The 25,872-nt window shown below is 40.7% G+C and overlaps 2 protein-coding genes across 2 annotated transcripts; both read left to right on the top strand.

The window, feature by feature from the left end:
* The first annotated feature begins 4,846 nt into the window (after window positions 1-4,846).
* LOC118322919 (aconitate hydratase, mitochondrial) lies at window positions 4,847-14,994 on the top strand. The gene is made up of 17 exons (XM_035654776.1): window positions 4,847-5,271; window positions 5,778-6,036; window positions 6,726-6,818; window positions 7,234-7,392; window positions 7,525-7,675; window positions 7,856-7,960; window positions 8,047-8,138; window positions 8,957-9,062; window positions 9,455-9,612; window positions 9,706-9,779; window positions 10,426-10,537; window positions 10,756-10,938; window positions 11,068-11,163; window positions 11,609-11,800; window positions 12,214-12,346; window positions 13,012-13,133; window positions 13,228-14,994. Exons 1-17 carry the CDS (start codon window positions 5,198-5,200, stop codon window positions 13,357-13,359), a joined length of 2,241 nt encoding a protein of 746 aa, XP_035510669.1. The 5' UTR covers window positions 4,847-5,197; the 3' UTR covers window positions 13,360-14,994.
* Window positions 14,995-15,122: 128 nt separating this feature from the next.
* Window positions 15,123-25,395, top strand: LOC118323103 (transcription factor VBP-like). The gene is made up of 3 exons (XM_035655027.1): window positions 15,123-15,285; window positions 21,367-21,629; window positions 21,980-25,395. Exons 1-3 carry the CDS (start codon window positions 15,123-15,125, stop codon window positions 22,193-22,195), a joined length of 642 nt encoding a protein of 213 aa, XP_035510920.1. The 3' UTR covers window positions 22,196-25,395.
* The last annotated feature ends 477 nt before the right edge of the window (window positions 25,396-25,872 follow it).

The raw sequence follows: 25,872 nt of genomic DNA, 5'->3' as shown, positions 1-25,872 counted from the left end.
TTCCTTCAGTTTCCTCCCTGCAGTGGGGCTGGGTGATGGGTTTGCTGCTCTCTGACTCCAATTATTAGAACTTTGAACAAATGTTTCCTCACTCATTGTAGACCTGTAAACAATCTACCTGTACGCTCACGCTATTTACTGTAGGCAGCATCACTACACATCCCAATCAGCCCGTGTTGCTTGTCAGAGCAGCAACTGCAGCTCACACCGTACCGCACAATCAGTCTGAACATCTCTTTCCATGCATGTTAGTTGTTGCCCACTTTTCATTTTGAGCTAGTTACAGCAGACTGTGGCTTCACTCCGCTACATTTTCCAGCCTTTACCAATGTGAGTCTGTGTTCATCCGTCCTTGCTGTTCTTCGCAAATGCTTGCCTTTGCTGCGTTTCATCACTCTTGGTCTTTTTGCATGACATAACACCCGTTTGGTGTTAAAGACTTTCCTGTGGTTGATCCTGGTCCTGTGAGCAACAAACCGACAACACCATACTTTGCTATTGTCTGTTGGTGGCGTAGGCTTTTCATTTTTTCTTTCCATCTGTGTTTTGTCCCTGTGTGTGTGTGTGTGTGTGTGTGTGCTGTGATGCGTGATTGTTTTTTATCCAGGTTACACACTGGGCGCTGTGTTGACATTCTGGTCTGGGGGTCCCTTCCTTTGCCTCCCATCCCCCTGGTCTCTTTTTGCTGCTCACCAGGCTGGATCATGCAGAGGTCCAAACAACAACCTGATATGGTTTGCGGAAAATAGGCTGTAAATCAGATTTGCTGTTTGCTAGACACTGAAGATTACGCTCGGGCCAAGATTTTTATCTATTGCTAATTGTGAAATGTCTCTTGTGTAGCTATAGATGACAGGAAATCTTCTGGCGCCCATCCAGGAAATTGGCAGCGTAACAGGTGTAATGAAACTGTTGTTGATTCATGCTCTATGTTTGCGTTTAGTGAAGTAAATCCACTGGGAGATAAAAGCTTCCACAGGTCAGTCTGGGTCGTTGGACGCTATGTTATCTCAGTTTCTCTGTGTTAAATCTCAGTGTGTCAGTCCTCACTGTCATCTTGAGCTGCCAGTGTGTGAAATTGCCTCGTTTGGCTGTAATGGGAGATGACAGGCTGTGTTTGTTTTTGAGTTGAATGTTTTTTCAGGTTGAGGTTTGGTCCACCATAGCATGAGAAGGCCTGCTGTCTTCTTACACAAACATACGCACAATCTAGTGTCCAGATGCCTGTACACTAGCACTTTGTAGAGTTAGGAAAGTAGTTTTAGGTGTGCTTTTCCACGTTTCCTTTATCTTTTAATCTTCAGTGGAGATCTCTGTTGTGTGTGACTCTATAGGACTGACATACAGCTAATACATAACAATACAATAATATTCATGACTGATACACAAGTATTCAGACTATAGAAAAATTAGACTCAAGATCATTCTTGTATTAAGTTTGGTATAAACCAGAGTCTTGCAATGACATATACCTAGTGTGCGCCACTGAAACAGTGTGGCTATATATTTTTGCGCGCTTAGGGATGTTTGAGGTAATTGCTTCTATGTTTTATGTGGGAGTACTGCTCATCCTCTGTGTTCTGTTCTCATCATCATCCAGAAAGTGTATACATCCGTAAATTCTGTTGTCTAAAAAGTAAAAGTTTTGGTTCAATAATTCAATAATTCACAAAATGACCTGAGTTAAATTCCTATGTACTAAAGGTTACTGAGTTTGGACCTGTGTGTAAATGATGTGATATAAAGCTGCGATTTGTATAAGGATGTGTAAATAAGTAATAAATCATTATATAGATATACATATATATATATATATATATAAAGAAAGAGAGCGCGAGAGCAATTAACATGCTGTATGCTGCCTGTTTTATTGAGAACCGTTAACTGTTTGTGACCTCTTTTTACATGATGTCATGATAAAGAGTCCCCCCTGTAGTCTTCATTGAACTGTAGCTCCTGTAATACAGTGGCTTCACAAACCAGTTGAAATGTGGATTGTGGGTTAAATTGAAGCACAGATATTGAATTGTAGCTGTTGGTTGCTGCTGGGCTTTGACAGTGAAAACTAACGTGTTGTTTTTAGGAAGGTGACTCTTGAGGGCTTTGTGTATTTTTATTTTCCTTTTTTTTTTTTTTGTTCCAATTGTTTTCAGGGCCAGAGATTATTTGAAATGGCAGCAGCCCAATTCTAAAGACTTTGACATTAATGATTCCATATAGGGCTTATCTGTTCATGTACTCATTATGTTTTCTGCCCTCATTAAGTCCAGCACTTGGATGGTTAAACACTCCTCATCAGTGTCATCAGATTTACTGCCAAAGATGCCTAATGAAAATACTAAGATGTTAAGAAATGATGGTTATCCATAAGTTGTTTGAAAATCAACCATTATTACGTAACCTTTCAAATCAATCACTATGTCCATAATTATTTGATTATGCACAGGGTGTTGTTTCCTACAGCATTCACCAAGATCAATTTTTATTTTTAAAACATCATAATACTGATTCATCATCCTTTTTGTCATATTTAAACATACATACAGCCGCTTGTGAAGCAGGTTTGCTTCTGCTGTGATGTAAGATAATGCTTTGTTGTTCACTGGTTCAGGCCTTTGAGTTTAAATGCGCTACTGTAAAGTGATAAATCAAATGATGTTGTTCTTGAAGGCATTGTGTGGTGGCATGCCTATTGTGTCATTTTGTACTCAGGTGAGCTCTGTTTGGTCAAGCTTCCTCGATGTGTTTGAAATTAACGTTTCAACATGCTTCATTTGTTCAGATACAGCACATAAAAAATGGAATATGAGCAGATGTTTTCTCATAGTGATGATTCCCCTCAAACTCCTGTTTCAGCATTAAACTTGATTTTGTAAAAGTAGATGATAAATTAATAAAGCTAAAATTCTGAAGCGACTGTTTTTGTGTTTTTCTTTGTTTAATGAAATCAATAATAAGATCGATCAGTATTGTGGTGTTACAGTACATATACAGGCTTCTGGCAGCTGAGGAAGAATTGGCTTCAGTTGTGGATGCTGCCTTCAAGTGCTTCTTGTAAACTCTAACAGGCTGCTATTAAGTCTGTAGCATACAGTCCTCATATCTTTTTGTCCAACACTGTTCATCTGTTTGTACAGTAATGTTCACTTGCACTTTCAAAACAATAACCACAACACTGAAATATCAACATACCTGTTTGTAGCTCTATTTACTCACACTAGTACATTAAGTTACATACCTGTACATACTTGGGTATATGTAGATTTCATAGTGTTCATTATTTTTACCACTATGAAATTCCAGTGAAAAGCCTTGACATACCAACACTAAACAATGTGCCTGGAAATATTTAGGCTAACAATGGTTGTGATTTTTGTGTTCACAGAAAGAAATAGTTGTTTATTTCTATCTATCATTGAAATAAAATAGCACGTTATGGAAATACAAATAAATATCATTACATATTATGATCAATAATAGTATTTAAGATATGATATGTACTGTACCTTTAAGTTTTGCGACATGTCGTAAAATCTCACTGTCGTAAATAATCACGTGGAGACATCATGGATGCTTCTAAGTTTGCAGTCGATTATTCTACTTTTGGTGCTGTCTTTCACTAGAAAACAACTGTTCATGTTTTTTTCTCCGCTGTGGAGAAACTGGAAATGTTGTCCTGAAAACAGACTCAGTCTCAGTTCGGTTGTTTGACCACAGCAGCTCCGAGTGTGTGTGTTTATGTGTGTTTATGTGTGAGAGTGTGAGAGCCCGCTCTCTGTCTGCACCATGTTCGTGTTGGTGGAGATGGTCGACACTGTCAGGATCTCTCCGTGGAACTTCCACAGACAACTCAACGAGGCCATAGCTGAGGAGCTCAACAAGAAACTGGCCAACAAGGTGTGTGTGTGTGTGTGTCTGTATATGTATGTGTGTGTGTGTGTGCTCTATGTTGGTTTAGTAAGTAAATCCACTGGAATAAAAGCTTCCACAGGTCAGGACTGTACTTGTATAGCGCCTTGCTAGGATTTCATGATCACATTAGGCTGTCCTTGGTATCAAATTGTAACCATTTTTTTTAAAGTACACATCATTAAAGATATCTCTCATATCTGAATCAAACACATTGATTTGCAGCCATGAAGGTGCTATAATGGTTCCAATAGTGATTGTACTGACAGTATTTGTGCTTCTTGTGCTCATACATAGTTAACAATGTAATGTTGAATCCACTCAGGCTGTCAGTAACTACCCAGCGCATGAGGCAAACCTCTGCAATGTGAGCTGTGTAAACTTTCACCCAGTTTTCGCTGAGCGCTGTGACATTCTACTGAATATCACCACTAAGAGGCAGATAGTCAGTGAACATAGCTGGTTTAAAGATGATCCTTCCAGTTTATGTTTAATGGCTGGCTTTGTTAGCGGCGACAAAAAACATCAAAATGCCTCGAAAAGTTGAAGCAGTCTCCCGATTACATTCAGAATATTTAGTGTGATATTGTGTTTCTGTTTGTTTTGTATACATAATGTCTTTCACTGCGTGATAAAGCTGGACATTAAAGGTATTGAAAGAAAGGTCTTGTCATGTGACTACAGAGAGATGTGTGTCAGTCTGATATTGAGGGTTTCGACAGTATTTTAACTGTTTTTTTTACCAACAAAGTCCTGAGATTTAAATTCAGTCTTCGTAATACAGCACCAAAAAAAAACCTTGAAATGTTTTGCATTTTTTTAACCAATAATTTCTCCACTGGCTTTGTTGGCTTTACTTTAAACTGCTGACTGTTATTTATGTGGCAAAGCTATAGTTTAAAGTGCAGTAAAGGGGGATAAGATGAACAATGACTGATTACAATATGCTTCGTTTGGTTCCAGTACTGATCTCGTAGAGTGGCTTTTCTCACCAAAATGGAGGATTCTTCTTTCTGTAGGCCACATTTTTACTGTTGCCATTTGAAAGATTGTGTTTTAACTATCCGGTCATGTGGTCCTATTCTTGCATAATTTAACTTCCACTCTTTCCTCAATATAGTTATTAAATAACTCAAACCTTAATGTGTCTGTGTGTGTACAATACAACTTAGTTCATGGTGTTATCACCTTTAATTGTCCTCTGTTTCCTCTGGTCTAGCTGGCCCTTGGAACCGGGGCAAGGCAAATTCATGTCTCTGCAGCCTTCAGCGCCAAGGCCAAGGTGGCCATGAGCCGCTTTGAGCCTGGCTCCAGCATTAACTATGAGAAGATGCACAAGAACATCAACATTGTACGCAGGAGGTCAGTCGTTGCCCTTCTTGGAAATACACCTGAACATGCACAGAGTCCTTGTCGATTACACTTTGGCCCGCGAGGAATGGCTGGTGTTCATTACAGCTGCACAGTAAATCTTGTGACATTTACAGTGTTGACTTGTCAGGGCCAACAAGACCCAGAGCTAAGTTTGGATGACCTAGTGTTCTCTTCTTCCTGATCTTACCACTTGCTGTAATCCAGGAATAGGAAAAGCCTTTTGTGTGGGGGGTTATATGACTCTTAGATTAACATTGAGCTTTTCATGATAAGCCATAGTTACTTTTGGTGATCAGGGCTTTTCCATGGTGCCTGACACAAAGACAGAAGGACACTGCAAGAACACTTATATAATATATTTTTTTAATATTAATACATTTGTATAGATATTAAAAGTAAGACCTTTTACCCAAATTGATAAAACTTGTATCTGGCCCTGCAAAATACACCAACACACCTTTTCACCACATCTTTCCATTAATCCTCCCCACCAGGCTCAGCAGGCCTCTCACTCTGTCGGAGAAGATTGTGTACGGTCACCTGGATGACCCAGCTGGGCAGGAGATCGACCGCGGCCGCACCTATCTGCGCCTGCGTCCGGACCGTGTGGCCATGCAGGATGCTACAGCTCAAATGGCAATGCTTCAGTTCATCAGCAGTGGTCTGCCCACGGTGGCGGTTCCCTCCACCATCCACTGTGATCATCTGATTGAGGCTCAGATTGGAGGAGTCCAGGACCTGCAGAGGGCTAAGGTGAGGACAGGCATAGGTGTCTGTGTGTGTACAATACAACTTAGTTCATATATATGGTAGATTCACTATACTCTGGTTTGAAAATGACTGATTTCAGGTGACTAGAGCTGGTTCAGGTTTTTACAGTCACAATTCATACCAAGAACAACACACCAACCAACAACACTAAGCCTGTATGCTTGCAAAGTGTGAATCTGGTACCAACCTCAAATTAGTCAATGTGTCCAAGATGCAGTTATGAAGAGGCTCTACAGCTTTGTACGTTTCCTCTCTGGCATTTGGCTCAGTTTATTATAAGGTATTGTCAACTGAGGGACCAGTGTGTAGGATTTAGTGGCATCTAGTGTTGAAGTTGCAGATCTCAACTAACTGAGTACCGCTTGCAGCTATATTTGATGACCTGGGAATAAGAACAGGCTGGGAACTATTCCTATATTTAGGTGATTATACATGAATGAAAACATACCTATGAATATTATAGTAGAGCCTCTTAAATGTTACACACTGGACCTTTAACACAATGACTGCAACAAGAGCCAATTATTTTTATTTTGGATAGTGTTTATGCAATTAACTTTTCAATACACTGCCGTATATTTTGAACTGACAGTATCGTGTATTCACTTGAACTAACTTTAACATTAGCTTCAACAGAAGCCTTAATTCTTCCCTAACTGCTCTTAATACAGGACATAAATGAGGAAGTGTACAACTTCCTTGCAACTGCTGCTGCTAAATATGGAGTTGGCTTCTGGAAACCCGGATCAGGGATCATTCATCAGGTACAACGCTCTTACTTATAATGATGCTTTGTAAGTATTTGAAGAATTTGAAATGTGTTTAGCAGGTAAACATTTAAAATGAAAAATATTTGCATACTCATACATTCTCTTTTTTCAGTAAGTAAAGTAGAAGTTTACCGTGGCAATTTAAGTACCATGCCAGACACACTTATTATCATTCAAAGCAGAGTATTTTTGTATGTCTTATAACATATCTGCAGTGGATTTTTAATAAATTCCTGTCAGTAAACTTGCACATCGTATTCTGCCTGCAGTGAATCAGCATGCAGTTCCTTCCAAACAGTATTTGAACCAGAGTGATTAATATAACCTCTTTCAAGTGCTTCTAGAGAAGGACATTTCTTGAAAGTTGTCCATTTCAAGTGTGACCGTGGATGTCCTTTTCTTTGGACAGATCATCCTGGAGAATTATGCCTATCCTGGGGTGTTGCTGATTGGTACAGACTCCCACACTCCCAATGGTGGTGGCCTGGGCTCCGTCTGTATTGGAGTGGGCGGAGCTGACGCCGTGGATGTCATGGCTGGAATCCCTTGGGAGCTCAAGTGTCCTAAAGTGAGTTCTTGACATCTGCTATCTTGCACATTTATTTTAATGTCAACAGTTTTGACCCTCATTTCAACCACTTAATGTCTCCACAAATACCTCTATCTGATTGTTTAAGACTGTGTGCATTTTTCAATTCAGGTGATTGGAGTGAAGCTGACAGGAAGCTTGTCTGGTTGGACCTCTCCAAAGGATGTCATCCTGAAGGTGGCTGGCATCCTGACTGTGAAGGGCGGCACTGGAGCCATTGTGGAGTATCATGGGCCTGGAGTTGACTCCATCTCCTGCACTGGTAAGGATGAGAAATATCACATGACCTGTGACGCTGGTGAAGGATATTCTCAGTGTTTAAATGTGAAAATCGAAGAAAGGAAGAATAATGACCACTTCATCTACCATCCACATCTTGCTTGGATAATTAATTAAGTTCTAAGGGTACCTTTAAGGGTAAAATGACACTTTGATGTTTCAGGAATGGCCACTATCTGCAACATGGGTGCTGAGATTGGAGCCACCACGTCCATTTTCCCCTACAACCACCGCATGAAGACGTACATGGAGAAAACTGGCCGTGGAGGTCAGTCCCTTACCGCTAGTTTCTATATGTTTCGTCTTTATTTACCGGGTCTTATCTACTTCATCTCCTTCTTCATCCCCTCTCAGAGATTGCCACTGTGGCTGATCAGTTCAAAGATGACTTGGTCCCAGATAAAGGCTGTGAATACGACCAGGTCATTGAGATTAACCTGAGTGAGGTGAGTCAAAACACTTTGGTTTCCTAACATTAGTCATGTATTGTAAGACATTAATATCGGCACTACCCAAATCCATAATACATACTAATTATTTCCAGTATGTGTTTATATAATAATCCTCATAGTATGTGGCATAGTCATTAGCTTCATGAATGACCTAGGTCCTGAAGCTGGGCAGTAAACTGAAGATGTACCGACATTGGTAAGAATCACTGACTGACTGAAATTTAGCTTATGTTGGTAAAGTAAAGTAAGTTTTCCTGAGTCCATTTCGAATGCTGTCTACTAAAAACACTACCTTTTGCTTTGTTTTGTTCCGTGTAATGTGGTTATTATGTTGCATGAGGCAGCTTAAAGCTCCAGTGTGTAACACTTTGGAGGATCTACTGGCAGAATCAGCTGTTTTTATCTACAGAGGGAGCGGATCCCTGGAGGCTGCCATGTTTCTACAGTAGCCCAGAACAGGCGAACAAAACACTGGCACTAGATAGAGCCTTTCACGTTTTTTGTGAGTTGTAGCACACAGTAGTTTTTTACTACACCAGTGTTCCCAACTCCTGGAAAATGTCCTGGAAAATGATTTCTTAAAAAGCGTGGGAACCCTGTACACCCTTGAAATGGGAGGGTGAGACCAGGGCGTTGTAATATGCAACTACACCACTAGATGCCACTAAATCCTACACACTGGTCCTTTAAGTGCTTATTAGTGTTCCTCTTTTAAAAGTTCTCAAATTTAAAAAACAGTATTTTAGCATACGTAAACATGTCCCACTTTACCCAAATTATGACTGCACCTTTTTTCCCTCCTCCTCTAACAGTTGAAGCCCCACATCAACGGGCCGTTCACCCCTGACCTGGCCCACCCTGTGTCTGATATCGGGGCTATAGCTAAGAAGAGCGGCTGGCCCCTTGAGGTTAAAGTTGGTCAGTATTTGTGACACAGCTGTATTATCTTTCATTTTTTTATAACTGTAATGCTTTGTCTAGTGAAATGTGATATTTCTTTCTTTGTTCCTACTAGCTGTGTTATTGACCAGATATGTTTAGATTACATTACAGCCCTCATATGGTCTTCCAATATGGTACTAAGTGCAATAGAATTGACAAAATAGGTAGAATATAGTTGTGATGATCAAGATTTATAATCCTAGACCTGCTTGTCTTTTGTGTCTTCTCCTCTTCAACAACTTTCCTCTCGTTTTAAATGTAAGATGTGTTATTAAAAATAGATGAGTACTTCCAATGTGCCACTGTAACTGTATGCTCCCTCACTTTAGTTTCCTCGTTCTCATTTCTTACAAACATTGAACTTGCAGGTCTGATCGGCAGCTGCACTAACTCGAGCTACGAGGACATGGGCAGAGCGGCCTCTCTGGCCAAGCAGGCTCTGGATAAAGGTCTGAAGTGCAAGGCCCAGTTCACAGTCACCCCAGGATCTGAACAGATACGCGCCACGATCGAACGGGATGGATATGTGAGTCAACAGACTCTCACTAAAATTTAGCAAGTGATCCACAGCATTTTTTCTAGAGTTTCTGTTTTTTTATTCATGTTGTACCTCTTTCAGGCCAAGATCTTGAGTGATGTTGGTGGGATTGTACTGGCCAATGCTTGTGGACCCTGCATCGGACAGTGGGATAGGTGCGCACCTCATTTCTTAAGGCTAATTGTTTGCCCCTGGCACTAAAGTCATGGTAGTTGTTTAGTCTGTTCTGCCACCACTTTGGTCCAGCACAAAATATCTGGACAACCACTGACCAAATTACCATGAAATCTTTTGGAAATATTTCTCATGATAATGATTGCTGACAACTTTCAGATCAGTATTTCCTCTTTACCAACATTGGTTAAAAAAACTGACGAAAACTAAAACTAAACTTTCCATGAAATTTACTGTGAATATTTATGGTCCTTAGAAGATGAATACTACTGTTTTCAGAGTAAAACTCTAACTCCAGAACTCTTCCCATTTTTGACAGCTGTCTTGTAGCATCAATCATAGGCCAAACCCCATGTTCTTTCCTATAGCAAGACCGTAAGAACAGGGAAATCATCATTATGTTGTTCGCTCCAACGCTTTCTTACTGCTGGATGTATTGAACACTGCAGCCACTAAGGGCCACTAGAAGGGCTTTAGATTTCTGGCCTTGTAAACTGATATGAAACAGGTGGCTCACTGTACAAAAGTACAAATTAAAGTCTAAAGAACAAATAGAAAATTGCTATGATTGATGTAGGTTAAACAAAATGGATCAGACTAACAAGTCTGTGTTTTCACTTTCTTTAGGAAGGATGTGAAAAAAGGAGAGAAGAATACTATTGTCACATCCTTCAACAGAAACTTCACTGCCAGGAATGATGCTAACCCAGCTACTCATGCTTTTGTCACCTCTCCTGAGGTAAGATGTACTCCAAGAATAAAATACAAGCTCAGTGATTCATAATAACAGGGGCATCAATAGACAGACTTACAGTAGCTCATACATGCAACATAGTGGAGGACTTTACCATAAAATATTCCTTTGTACACCCTCTGTCTCCTAATGTTGTTGATCTAAACAAACAGATACAAACACATTAATCCATCACTGTTGACTCAATGCCTGTTTCAACATAGATTGTCACCGCCTTGGCCATCGCCGGGACCCTCGACTTCAACCCAGAGACAGACTATCTGACCACTCCTAGCGGAGAGAAGTTCAAGCTGGAGCCCCCCACCGGTGACGAGCTGCCCTCCAGAGACTTCGACCCGGGCCAGGACACCTACCAGCACCCCCCAGCCGAGGGCGGCTCAGTCCAGGTAGTTTTTGGCTAGATCGCAACAGCGAAAACAGAAAAGAAAGAGTTACTGAATGATGAAGTAATTTTTTTGAAAGTCTTTTTTACTTTTGAAAGTATTCTTAATGTCTTACCCTGATATGATGTTCAGGTGAACGTGAGCCCCTCAAGCAACCGTCTGCAACTGCTGGAGCCCTTCGACAAGTGGCATGGAAAAGACCTGGAGAACATGAGGGTCCTGATTAAGGTGAGCGGGATGTGGAAGGAACATTGTAGTGGATGGGCAAGTAAGGCAGAGCTAGTAGAACTAAACAGCATCTTATATTTATTGTCAGGCCACTGGGTGAGCCAAATTGTTGTAAAAAAATTCTGAACAAATCATGGATTTGTAATGTAATTATGGAGAGACTAAAACTAACAATGAACTGATGTTACTAAGTAGTAAGCCTGATGTATCTTAGCCTTCTTTGTCTTAAAGCGCCAACTTTTACAACACATGACTGAGACGCACTGGATGACATGCTCCTTCATTGAAATAGACAGGGGCACTATGTTAAAAGATTTATGCCTTCAATAGGAAAGAATTGGATTGGGGTTGGGATGCACAGACAAGGTAGATAACTCCACTGAATTAGATAAATTAGTTTATTGTTAAATAGCCGTTGTTTAATTACTTTCTTCATTCTTGGTAGGTGAAAGGAAAGTGCACCACTGACCACATCAGTGCTGCCGGTCCCTGGCTGAAATTCCGCGGCCACCTGGACAACATCTCCAACAATCTGCTGATCGGTGCAGTCAACATTGAGAATGACGCCGTCAACAAGATCAAGAACCAGCTGACAGGAGAGTACGGAGGTGTGCCAGACGTGGCTCGCTACTACAAAGTGAGTTTGACACATGACACTTTCTGTCGATTATTTGTTTTAACTTAAAATAATGAACACATTTCCCCATCCAACAGTACAATTCAGTTGAACCAACACCTTTCTAAAAACCATTTCAACTAAAACTGAACATTACAAGGGAGGATTCATTGCAGGACTGTTGTATTAGACCGCATTACTTTTAGCTAGGTGTACCTAGTTAATTGGCATATGAGTACAGATTCTGTAGCGTGCTGTATGCTCGTACTGGTAAACTAAAAAAGACAGACCAGGCAAAATTGTTATTTGTTTTGTATATTTACCTGGCAACAAAATTTTCCAATTTCCTCTGAAGCACTTTATTTATCTACTCTGTCCTTGCCCTGACAGCAGTTAAATTGTTTCCTTTGTCTTGGCTAAACTGTATAATCCAGGCCAATGGAGAGAGCTGGGTGGTGGTTGGAGATGAGAACTACGGAGAAGGGTCCAGCAGAGAGCACGCTGCCCTGGAGCCACGACACCTTGGAGGCCGCGCCATCATCGTCAAGAGCTTTGCCAGAATCCATGGTGAGTTGTAGGGCAACAGAGAAGAATCTCTTGCATTTTAGAGATATTCTGAATTCATGTGCTATGTTTCTATGCTAATGCTCAAACCGTTACTTTAGTTTCTTTGTAAAAGGTAGAGGCAACAGGGAAGCAGTATCTCAATTGTTGTGACTGGGTACTAGAGCAAACTGATGATTATTTAGTCTGGCATGTTGACAGTCTGCCAGAATACAGATGTCTCCAGCAGCATCTAAGAGAGTCTCTAAGTTATAATTAAGAGTCCATTAGTGCCAGTTTGTTGCATATAGGTGGCTGGATGTAAGAGAGTGGGTAGCTGAAAGCCTGTCTATGTAAGGAATGTTGCTTTCATTTGTGGGAAAATATTTCCTGATAAACACACAAAATAAATGCTGTTGTGTGTAGTTGATACAGTTTACATTAGCTGTATACAAAGTTTAGATTTCCAACAGCATGAATTTAGTGCAACATTAATTCATCATGAGAACTGGTGCTGACCAATGACAGCCAGACACTCAAGTTCATCATTCTCCATGACCTTGTATTTCTGTGTAACAGATACACTCCAGTCAGACAAAGAGCCCTTCTTTGGTTACGTGATGGAAAGACTGTATGAGTCAGTGTCTTGCCGATATGTCTGATATATCTTTGTTTTCTCTTTCTCACAGAGACTAACTTGAAGAAGCAGGGCCTGCTGCCTCTGACGTTTGCTGACCCCAAAGACTACGACAAAATTCGCCCTGATGACAAGATTTCGATCACCGGGCTGAAGTCCTTTGCTCCCGGCAAGGTGAGCCATATTCTGTACTAATGAAACACTGATCCAAAGGACAGCCGCCTATGATTGACACATGATCTTGTTTGCCTCCTGTGTCCTCCTCCAGCCCCTGACAGCTGTGATCAAGCACAGCGATGGCAGCCAGGATTCCATTTCTCTCAACCACACCTTCAATGAGACGCAGATCGAGTGGTTCCAGGCTGGCTCTGCCCTCAACAGGATGAAGGAGCTCCAGTAATTAGTGGGAGAGACGGGAGGCAGGGCCTGTAGGGGCCACTGAGGGGCCTTGGCACGGGTTAAGAAGGGGAGTAGTGTGGGCCTAGAGAGGGGCTTTGCAAAGAGGAAGAGACAATGTGAACGGTAGATGGTGACCAGACTTTTTGGTGTCCATGTTGGTTTAGGCACAACTGTCTTTATGCTCGCTGAAAGAAAGAACTCACACACACACACAAGGTCGCTGTACAGACGAAAAGCGCACACACACATACACACACAAGCACGCACATGCACAGACAGGATTACTGTGAAAGCATTCCCGCAGCAGCATCACTCGCACTGGCAGCACTCCTCAGTTTAACATCCGATTTGTCGAGCTTATTTGTTCACTGAGTGTAACCCTGTAGCTAGATATGTTCCTAATTTTGTGACAGATTGGTATCACTATTTTATTTTTCTAATGTGGATGTTGTTTGGATTGTTTCGAGCTTCCCCTTAGAGAAACAGACTTGTTGGAAGCATTCAAATAAAGGATTATTCATTATCAATCTCATATTTAATGATTGTACCTAGCAGTATAAAAACCTGATTCAGACCCTGAATTAATAGTTAGATACAGAATATCATTAAAAGTAAAATTGGTGAAGCAGTGACAATTTAACAGCGTCATGCTTTAATATCTTTAACTGAATTATACATCTTCTTTAATGTTTATCTCAGTAGTTTCCATCCAAACAGCTCAATAAGCTGAATGAGTTGTTCAACTCATGAATGTATTTTTCCTTCATTATGTCCAGACTTGTCGACTGAAGAACATCTTTTCCACATGTTCTCAATAATTATGATGCACCAAATGGTGATGAACTCTAGTCTTCCTTCAGTTTCCTCCTGCAGTGGGCTGATGGGTTTGCTGCTCTCTGACTCCATTATTGACTTGAACAAATGTTTCCTCACTCATTGTAGACTGTAAACAATCTACCACGCTCACCTATTTACTGTAGGCAGCATCACTAACATCCCATCAGCCCGTGTGCTGTCAGAGCACAACTGCAGCTCACACGTACCCCACTCAGTCTGACATCTTTCATGCTGTTGTTGTTGCACTTTTCATTTTGAGCATTACACAGACTGTGGTTCACTCCGCTACATTTCAGCCTACATGTGAGTCTGTGTTCACTCCATGCTGTTCTTCCAATGCTTGCTTGCTCATACTCTTGTCTTTTTGCATGACATAACACCCGTTGTGTGAAAACTTTCCTGTGTGATTGTCTGTGACAACAAACCACAACACATACTGCTATTGTGTTGGTGCTAGGCTTTTCATTTTTTCTTTCCGTCTGTGTTTTGTCCTGTGTGTGTGTGTTTGTGTGTGTGTGTGTGATGCGTGATTGTTTTTATCAGGTTAACACTGGGCTGTGTTGACATTTGTCTGTCCTTCTTTGCTCATCCTGTCTCTTTTTGCTCTCACCAGGCTGGATCATGCAGTCCAAACCACAACCTGATATGTTTGCGGAAAATAGGCTGTAATCAGAGTTTGTGTTGCTAGACACTGAAGATACGCTGGGCAAGATTTTTAATGTAAATTCTCTTGTAGCGTATAGATACAGGAAATCTTCTGCGCCCATAGGAAATTGCAGCGTAACAGTGTAATGAAACTGTGCTCCTTACCCCGTCCTCCGACTGTCAAACTAGGCTATCCGGGTAACGAAACTACGTTATTTTTAATTTCGGAGCAACTGTTTTAAAGCCTGCGCTGCTGTCGAGCACATTGACGTGACAACCCAGATGGTGCTGTGGGGTCCGAACGCGCCGGCGGTCGACGCAGGGCGCAGTGCCGCGCTTGCCGGTCAGGTCCACCGTGTCCCCGTTGACTCCCGCAACAGCGGACCATCTACAACCATTACGGACCTTACAGACCCGTCCGGAACCGACTGCAGCCAGCCAGAAGGTGTATAACTGTTCAGCCCTGCACCGAGGCACACTCAAGTGTGCAGCCAGAGCTGTGAGCTCCGCCGGTCCGTCAGGTGCTCGCTGCTCTGGTGTACACCCGAGCCAAGCGTGAAGCAACGGTTACGAGGTTTCCATGGTAGTCGTCACTCCCTGACCAGCTGGGACTGATGGCATCAGCGGTGTGTGTGTGGTGGTGTTGTGTGTGTGTGTGTGTGTGCTGTGTTTGGGTGTGGACCCAAATCCCAAAGATAGCTGTTTAATTGATGTTTTGGCGCGCTGGCCTGCTGTTAGGCGAAACTGTTTACAAAAAGGATGTCATCCCACAAATAAGTGCTGCTTTACATATAGGCCAGCTTACACGGCACCCTTTGAATTGGGGCAGCCGCCTTTTGAGGCACGCAAAGCTAAGAAGCATTTACTTTAATTTTATTTATTTATTTATTTCTGAATTAACGGACACATAAAAAAAAAAAACATGAAACACGGTAAAAGACTATATTTAAATGTCTTATATAGTAAATACTAAGTAGATTAGTGTTACTCTACTGGGGCGCCCCGGGCCCTTGTTTCTTCTTGCTGTTTTATTATTATTATTATTATTATTATGTATGTCCTACAATATTCTTTATTTATAATTTGTAACGTAGCAACAGAACCATCGATACTAGTCCCTCACAGATTATCACACATAACTGTTTAAACGCATTAATGTACCCTAAATCCATTTGTCCCCCCTAAGTAAGATTAGTAGATTAATGATTTAAAGGAGAACGAAATATGAGGAGCATTTATTTATGATGTATGACTAGGCACATTCATGTATATTAACAGTGATAGGAGAAATGCACAGTTGACAATTCAAGCAGTGTGAAAATGCTATAGTCTCATAATCATAAGTAAATTCGAGTCCGACATTCATAATAAAACTGCATCTCAGCAAGGTGTTCATTGGCCACTTTGCACCTTTACTGTTCAGATTAAGTCGGCCCCAAAACTGAACCTGCTGCTCAAGAGTGTCCGTCATTGTGTCGTCCTTAGTGCATTGTCGCTTTTCTCCGGCCCTGTGTCCGAAGTTTTCAAAGCAGTTCAGAATGACTAGATGCAAGGATTCTCCTCCGTTTAGCTCTTAACTACCCTCTTTAAATCGCAAAAACGACCGTCCGCCAGAATGTCTGTTTCTGCTGACTGAAATGGCCCGAAAAAGCCGTGACCGTATTTCGCCTGATTTTTTGGCCTCCTGTTCGGAGGCAAATCTTCCCCTCTGGTTTATGTTTTGCTGATTTCTTGTTCTGTGTATAGTGCTGCTCTGGGTTTACTTTGCGCTAACACATACAGCATCTGTGTTCACTGACGGGGCACATTGGGTAAGATGCGTGAAATACACACACACACACACACGTCATGACTAATGAAAGCGAGAAATATACACGTCTGCCGATTTGGGACCAGCGGATGAGTTGCTGCTCAATGACAGATTGAGACATACTATCTGTACTGGCCCGTGATGGCAAAGATTAATTTAAATTGGAAACTTGACACTTGTCTAATTTGTTGTGAAATGACTTTAAAGCAATTAAAAATAGATTCAAAGAGCCCGGAGGAGCAGTGTGAGAAGCCCATTATAATGCCTTTAGGAGTCAAATTGCATTTCTCTAATACAGTACAGCAAAAATGCATTACATCTGTTAGACATGTGATTACTTAAAAAGGGATGAGGGGAAAATATTCCAGCTTCACCGAATCTACATACTGTATATTGTTTGTTAAGAGAAGAGCAAACTTATTTACACAACCACTATTCTTATTCAGTGACACACAGCAATTATACACATTTAATATTTAATATTTTGGTTTTATCAACTGCAGGGTGTACTGATGGATGTGGCAGATGCTGTGTTGTGGGCTGCATAAATCCTTTATAATCTGAATCCGATCCCATGGAGTGCCTCCTGCTTAATGCTTAAACACAGTCAGTCACACAGTCCATTCATCACCATGCAGAGTCAAACCGAGTGAAAGATTACATGCAAAAAGGAAAACAACGCCACAAGACTCACAAAGAAAGAAGTGTAAAATGGCAGGACAGTTAGACGACTTCACAGAACACCATTTCCCACCATGCAGTGTGCGCGATCACCCCCTCCCATCCCCCAATACGCACACACAAACAATTCACTCACATTCACTTCCCTGCCAGATGGGGATTCGGCAGCTAAGATTAGAAAGACGCCTCCGATTAAAGACAATTCTAATGTTATTACAGATAAAGCTGCACAGGCTGCATGCAGGGCTGCCGGAGTGACAGCACAAGACGAGATTTACATTTCTCCTATCGCATGAAAAAGGTGACATTGAAGGATAAGATGGGGGTTGGTTAGAATGGGCTATAAATAGGGCCCCATTTTGCATCATGTATGGTGCCACTTCTCTCCACAACCTGTTTTTAAAAATGAGTTAAAGGGAATAAAGGATCTTTGAGCCCAGAAGAATCTACCAGCCGGTCACCTGCAACAGCCATCATCACCAAACACCTTGAGTGCACACACAGCTGAGCTGCCTACAGCATCTACTGCATTTCGTACCTCTCATTATTAAAAAAAAAAAGAAAAAAGAAAAAAGGCAACAGTAAGATACACAAGATCCAATGTCATTCAATGACAGAGGAATAGCTCAGTTAATATGTGCAGATTTGCTGCTTCAGGAGAGCAATAGATGGTCTAAATCGTAAACCACAGCATGCAATTTTTAAATAAAAACATCAAAATCTTCCATATTCACAGAATCCCTCGCCGTGTTGATCCCTATATTCCTCATACAGATTTGCTACACAGCTCGAGGGAGCTGGATTCGTTTTTACAGGCCTGTTGTTGTGGGTCAGACCAACAGCAGGATCTATAGAGCTATTTTTGTTTACATGGACTCATTATCAGAGTTGCCAATGTGTGTGTGCTGCAAAGCATCCACTACAGGACAGGTTTTATCTATTAAGCAGCAGATTTATCTTGAGCACAAGCTACAATTATATCTATGAAAGCAAAAGCCCCTTTATAAATTATTGTTATATTTGTTAAGAGCAACATAAAGAAAAGGCCCATCTGAGCTGAAGTGATCACCACACAACAAGATATTTATATTATTCGCTATTCCTTTTAGTCTTGTTGAATTCAGTTTTCTCCCAGTTGGACTTTAACAGATTGTAGTTGGTTAGTATTTTAAATTGGGAATATGTTGCACATCTCCAAGATGCCAAGTAACGGACGTAAACGTGCAAGAAGAGCGTGAGATTGGAGAAATATCAGCCAGGTTTGCATGTGTGATGACAAGCTCAGATAACACGGGAGCAGGGTCTACCTGGGGATTACTGCCATATGTCAGTCAAAAGGCACTGGAGCAGAAAGGACACTGGTTTAGCTGACATGCAAGTGAAGAATCCCTCCATGCCAAATTGTCGCTGTAAATTAATGTATAAAGCTAATTAAGTGGCGAGCAGCCTATCGACCGAGTGTGTGCACTGAGCAATGAAGAAAGAGTCTCTCCTCAGCATAAACAACCGACAAAACAACAAATGAAAAAAACGAAAAATAAAACGTGACAGCCGAGCAGACTTTAAGAGGGTCACCCGAGCTAATATAAATATATAACGGGCCGAGACAAAAACAAAAGCTGAGTCTGTATTCAGCGGCTGAACCAGTACAGTCATTCATTATAGTCAGCGCATTTTGATGGATGGACAACGCTTCTGGAAAGACAAACAGCAACACACAGCAACATGCTGCTGTCCGTGAACACGCCTATAAGGATATTTCAATTAAATTAGCACGTTTCATGCACCGGCTGGCATTTAATTACTCACCTATCGTTACTGATGCCCCAGCTTGACTCGTACTCCTGCGTTTCTGTTTTAATTCCCTTGCGTTGTCTCGGGTTTCAAGGCGGATCTGTCGAGTCGCTGGTGCAGAGGCTGACCTGTAGATATTCTTTCACCGTGGTATTGTTGGTTTTGGTTGGCTGCTACCCCAGTTCTCAGATGGTCAAAGGTTTTTCCCAGTTAGTCTTCAGCTGACACTTTGCATGGAGGGTCCAGAGAAACTTTACTGTTTGACAACCCGGCGTATATATACAGTGTGACTCGCCCACACGCCCGTGACGGCAGGGACTACTTTCTTCATATTGTAGTAGCTGTTGGCTTATTATTATTGTTTTTTTCCCCATATAACGGAATTTATATCTCTCTTTTCCTGTCATAAAATAATCAATGCGATCCCTGTGGACAATATCTATTTTAATATCAACCCGCAGACTGATATAAAAACAAAAACAAAAATGTCTCTCCTCACTTTCATTACAGTGTGTGGATCCATAGTCTTCCTCCAGGAGCGACGCAACAAACACAACAAATTAAGACGTTTTTTTTTCATTATATAAAATTATATTTACGTAGCTGGCTCTAGTTTAATTCGCGCAGGGATATTTGTAGTTCCCTACGGTGCTGAACAATTTGCTAAAAATACAAGTGGTGATAGCAACAGAGAGTCTATTGGCTGAGATGGGGGAGGAACCACAGATTATTGGGCTGAAGCGTCCATTCAGCTGCTAAAGAGACCTGACTTTTACCAAGGGCTTGTGGGTAATGATGTTCTTATCGCTAAATCATGTGCTGTAATAAGTCTTAAATAATATGACGGGCTTTAACTTTTTGTTGATTCCGGGCTTATTTTGCATTCACACAATATTAGACTACAGATTTCTTCACTGTAGCATCACGCTTCTTTAGTATCTTATGGTTTGGACTGTGTGGATATATTCACAAAATGTTTCATTTTAAATCATATGAATTAGAAAGCACACATCTCCAAATCAGAGCTTTATACGAGCAAATTGGGTAGCCATAAAAAGCAAAACAAAACATGCCATAATTAGTGTAGAACTGATATTCTGGATGAGAGTTTTGAAAAATGTTAGTCCTAGTACATGTAAGCAAACAATGCATTACGTCATTGTTTGACTTATTTACTTCTTATCAAAGCTAAACTATTTGTTTTCTTTTGAAGTCGTACTTCAGAATGTGTAAATTCAGGCAGGACTTACTGACACTAAAGTTAGGACTCATCTTAAGGCACTGGAAACTGATTATTGACTTTTTCGAGTGCATTTCCGAGTATTGTTAGATTTGTATATGGTTGAAAATATTTTAAAATAAGACTGTAACTGTCAAATAAACGGAATAAAACGGCTAAAAGCTCAATATTGGCAGTATAAAGTGATAAAGTCAAAAATGGAACTACTCAAGCAAAATTGTACTTCAGTACTCAAGCAAATTATAGTTAGCCTAATTCCCACCACTGTCTAGTTCATGCATGTGAAAAAAGATTAGAGATAAAGTTATATGAAATACAGGTGTCTTTAAGATGTTAAAGCTACATCATTTTCAGAGGTTCAGAGGCAGACTGGAAGGGAAAGAATATAACAATTCCCCAATACCTTAACAAAATAATAAATATAAAATAAAAATTATTATTATTAATAATAAAAAATAATAAATAATGATAAACAATAATAAATAAAAAATAAATAATAATAATAATAATAATAATAATAAAAAATAACAACAATAATAATAATACAATAATAATAATAATAATAATAATACAATAATAAAATAATTAAATTTAAATAATAATAATATATATTTGTTTTTATTACAATTGATCTTTTTCCTTCCGGTAACAATAAAACGTAAACTAACGGGCTCCTTAAGCCGGTGACGTCACTTCAGGGCGACACTCACATCTTTGTCAGTGAACAAAATGGCACACACACACACACACACACACACACACACACACACACAACCACACACACAAGCCCATACATGCAGTCATTAAATTAATCTGAAAAAAAGACACATAATACAGCCTCATACATCAACACCTCACCTGACACAGTCTGAAACTGAACATTATGAGAGATGATGTATTCACTTGTAGTATACTTGACGAGTCAGCTGAACAGTATTAGTGCTCAATAAGACTATACGTTGTGTAAGTTATAATACCTAATGGTTAGTTGGGAGGTTGAGGATCCTATCTTGTATTCAAGATACTTTTTATCTCTATATTCATAGAACGTAACCCTGCAGAACGTAACACACCCTCCCCCATCGACCCAGAAGCCATTGAGGTGGACATCAATTTCCAGCCGGATCCCACAGACCTGGTCCTGTCCAGTGTGCCGGGGGGAGAACTGTTCAACCCGCGCAAACACAAGTTCTCAGAGGAGGAGCTGAAACCGCAGCCTATGATCAAGAAGGCCAAGAAAGTGTTTGTTCCAGATGAGCAGAAGGTAGGTTGATTTAATCATATCATGCTTTCCCCCAAAGACCCACTTATATTATTATAAGTAATACTATATTATTATTAATATACTAATACATATAAAACCCACATGAACTTTTACACCACAAAAAGAAATGATTAAACCTGATTTCTGTTGGACTTTAAGGCCTCAGCATTATGGTCAGTCCTGTTGAAGATGAAAGCATTTGCTTGTGGATTAGAGATCAAAGATAGGGAGGGATGTTTTCACAACACAGATGTTGTTTGTTTTTAAATCCCTTGCTAATGTCGGTTATGTTCAACTCTACCTCTCCCTTTCTGGCTTTTCCATTCACCATCTGCCTTTCTCTCCCTCAGGACGATAGATACTGGTCCAGGAGAAAGAAGAACAATGTGGCAGCAAAGCGTTCTCGCGACGCACGGCGGCTGAAAGAGAACCAGATCACGGTGCGCGCCTCCTTCCTGGAACGGGAAAACGCGGCACTCCGGCAGCAAGTGGCCGAGCTGCGAAAGGACTGTGGTCGCTGCAAGAACGTCCTGGTCCGATATGAGGCTAAGTATGGCCCACTGTAAAGAACTCAGAATAACGAAGTATCAATGAGACAAAAAGCAGAACTCCCTTCCCCGCAGAATTCAACACAAACACCAAGGGAATCTAAATTTGCACTGTTGTCTTTGCTGGCCTCCAGTCACTGTGTCAAGCTCCCAAGTTTTGGATACACACTGGTAGGCAGCGAGGCATGATGGGAGCGGTGGTCACAGGAAGGCCTGTGGAGAGCGCCTGGCTCCTACACTCAGAGAGAGGAAGCGAACGATTGTGGATACTCCCATGGTCAAACACACATGGAAAATATGATCCGTCTCAACACGGTTTCAACAAAGTCAGGAAATATGAAAAGAGCAGACTGGTATAAAAGAATCACAGGCTGTTAAATACTACACAAATTATAGTTTTATCACTGCACAGCACTTCTTCTTAGTGGACCAAAGCATGTGTGTAAGTTGTGTATTTAGACACACTTGCCGTCCCTCACATTTCCTTGTGTTGTACTTACGTTAGTGTCTGTTATGTCTGTACTTCCTTTAAAATACTCCAGCTGTGGCTCAGAAGAAGGATGTTGATTAACTCCAGACAGGACAGGAGAGATGAATACATGAATAAGGGAGCGGGAGACCGATTCACAGTGGTACTTCCAGGCCGAGGAGAAAGGAAGCAAAGATCTCAGGCTGGCAGAGGAGAAAAGGATGAGAGTCCGTTTGTGGTGTGATTCAGTCACAGTTCTTCCTTCTTATAATCCACATGCACGCCTCTGCGCACACAAACGCTGTTTAAACTGTTTTTGTATATATAGTCATAATCTCCCTGCACCATAGAGATATGTGCGTCTATCAGTGTGTAATTCATTTATGCACTTTTTAAAAAAAACACACACAGTGTGTAGAGATTATAGTGGTGGCAGGTATCTACCTTATTTACCACAAACACCACGGTAGACACAGTAGCTTGTTAAGAAAAAAACCTTGCATGGCCCAACATTTAAAGCTACTCGGTTTCCTTTTCTACTAACCTCAGATCAGCTTCCAGAGCCTCACACAAGATTTTGTTAAAGGAGACAGATTTTATTAAAAGATGATGATTTTACAAACAGAGAGAGAGAGTAGTTGTTTTGGTTTTTTGTAGGTTACTATTAAAGGCATATGTCTGACGATCTCCAGGGCCCTCACTAGTGGAGGGGTATGATAACATGTAGGGATGTTTATTTTACTGCACACTGCAGGTAGAGGGCGCTAAAGCCACTGCCTGCCAGATCATGTTGTAGTGATAGCTGGATTGATTTTTTTTTGTTTTGTTTTTTTCTTAAACGAAGGCAGGCCCAAAGTTGACTGCTTCTAAACCTTGTAAATAAACAACTCTCAAGTCTCACGGTCTTCATTTCCTGAGACAGGGATTCTGACTGTGTCTTTATTAATTCAATACTATTCCTTATATTTGCCAAATAGTCAATGAGTGCTGTATTTATTCTGATGGTAATAATGCATCTATTGATTGTGATGTATAACAATATGTCAGATAATTCTATTTCCTTTGAGGAACAATACTTCTAATGAAACCAATGCAGGGAATTAAATGGGTAAACTGTGCTTTTGGATGTTTGTTTTAAAAACAGATTTATATAGTTTTATGGGATCTTTTTTTCTCTCTATATACTTACAGTATGTGTCTGAACACACAGAGGACAGAGCAGATGCTTATTTACCTCATCCAACACTTCCTATTTTGAATGGGTCAAAGTTTAGCAGGGCTACAGCGTGGTGTTGGTTGAAACAGAGAGCACATAAAAAGCAGCTTAGTTCCATTTGGCAAAAACCTTAAATCCGAGTTGATGAATTGAGTTCTTTTTTGCCAAATTGGCTGAGTCTGTGTCTCAATTAGTAAAAACATTACAGACTGTTATGGGACTCTATATCTAAAGTGTCTTTGGCTGATGCAGATTTTGCAATCGGTCGGCTTGTGCTCATTATCGCCGTAATCTTGGAAAGAAAATACATGTGGCAATAATACTCTGTTATGTAATGCTCGTTTTATTTCAGTGATGATGTTGTATGTAAAATTGCTATGATGTACTAAATAGAAATGCCCCAAAGTCATTTGTGCTTCCAGTTTAGATCCTCTGTAGTCTAGGATCCTAATGCATGAAACCCAGTGAATTTGTTTTTTTGTTTTTTGTTTTGCATATTTTACACCAAGTGTACTTATGTCTGTAAACCATCACTGAAAACTAGATATGTTTTTGGATGGGTAGGATGGTCTATTGCACAGTTTTGTCAAAAGAAAAAGCAGAAGATCTTTGCTATGATGTCCTGTGTTTATGACTGGCATAATAGCGCTACCTATCCTTGTGCAGCCAGTGCTTGACCTTGGGGCGAACATCAGTTGAAAACAGCATCTTTTGATCACTGTGTGGATTGTTTTCTATTTACTAAAGATTGATCTATATCTAGATACACTGGATCAGTTGGTGATTTTGTGTTTTCTTGATAGATTCTGTGTCTAAGTTTCCCGATGGCGTAGTATAACACACATTTCCTAGCAATGTGTTTTATTTTGCATTGACATTCAAACTTGACATTGACTGCATTGTGCTGTTTATACATTGACGTAGTTGATGAATGCAAACTTTTGGTTACTTTTCAACTAGATTAAAAATGTTCTGCATAAGGCTAAGTAAAGGTACTGGCCAAAGGGAGCCTTTTACAAGACAACAAATCAAGATATTTTATAGTACTGCATACAGTATGTAGCACACTTCTTTTTTTTTTTTGATGCGTAGCACCTCATGAAACTGGCTTGCAATTCACAAACCTGCTCAATGACATGTAGCAGGCTGCAAAGGAAAATAATGATTAGCAGCGGTTTAGATCTGCAAATGTAGAGATGAATGTCAGACAAAGATAGTAATAGCTGCTATCTCTAAACTGCTGTTTTCAGGTCTGAAACTGTCCGCTCTGGGCTTCGCATCGATACCATTATGCCCTTGTGTACACTACAGTAAGTAGCTACAATACTCCTGGAAAAATATTTCAAGTCTATATTGCAAACATTTTTACAGTTTTGTTTGTTTTGTGGTGTTTTCATTTATTTTCTCTTTTTATATAAACATATGTTGGGTGTTTTTGTATTGTCCTAACCATGTATTGGATACATGCAACAGCAGTACCATGTCCTAACTATCTTGTATCATGCATATGAAATAAATTGGGATTTAATGACATGTGGGCTCCTGGTTTGACCTTGCCTGAGTCATCGACCAGCTGCAGCAGCTCTAATGGGAGGCACACTGGTGCTGAGAGACGAAGAAGCAATAGATAACAAAAGAAGCACGGTTTGATCCTCATCCTTGATGCACACGTGCACCATCCCTCCGAGTGCACATGTACACACATTCTGTTTTCTTTTCGCCTTGTCTTTGCACTGTCCCTTCGTTGCCTGCTGCTCATTAGTATTCCAGAGGAGTAGGAGAAGTTGCGTAATGATCACATCGACACACTGGGGAGCAGCGTTGCGTAACAGCAGCAGCCTCAAAGACCAACGGGAAGGGTGTGTGTGTGTGTGTGTGTTGTATGTGTGGAAGATGGAGAAAGGAAAGCGAGAAAGTAAGGGAGGGGCTCTGGGAATCAGGTGGGGGGGGGCAAGAAGAGCAAAGGATCAAGTGGTTGGAAGGATGGGAGGGAGAGAGGAGAGGAAAGGG

This window comes from Morone saxatilis, unplaced genomic scaffold, assembly GCF_004916995.1.
Source record: "Morone saxatilis isolate NCDOM2014 unplaced genomic scaffold, NCSU_SB_2.0 Contig14, whole genome shotgun sequence".
In the NCBI taxonomy this organism is placed as follows: Eukaryota; Metazoa; Chordata; class Actinopteri; family Moronidae; genus Morone; species Morone saxatilis.
The sequence above is the reverse complement of the archived record's forward strand: the minus strand, read 5'-3'. Positions and strand labels throughout refer to the sequence as shown.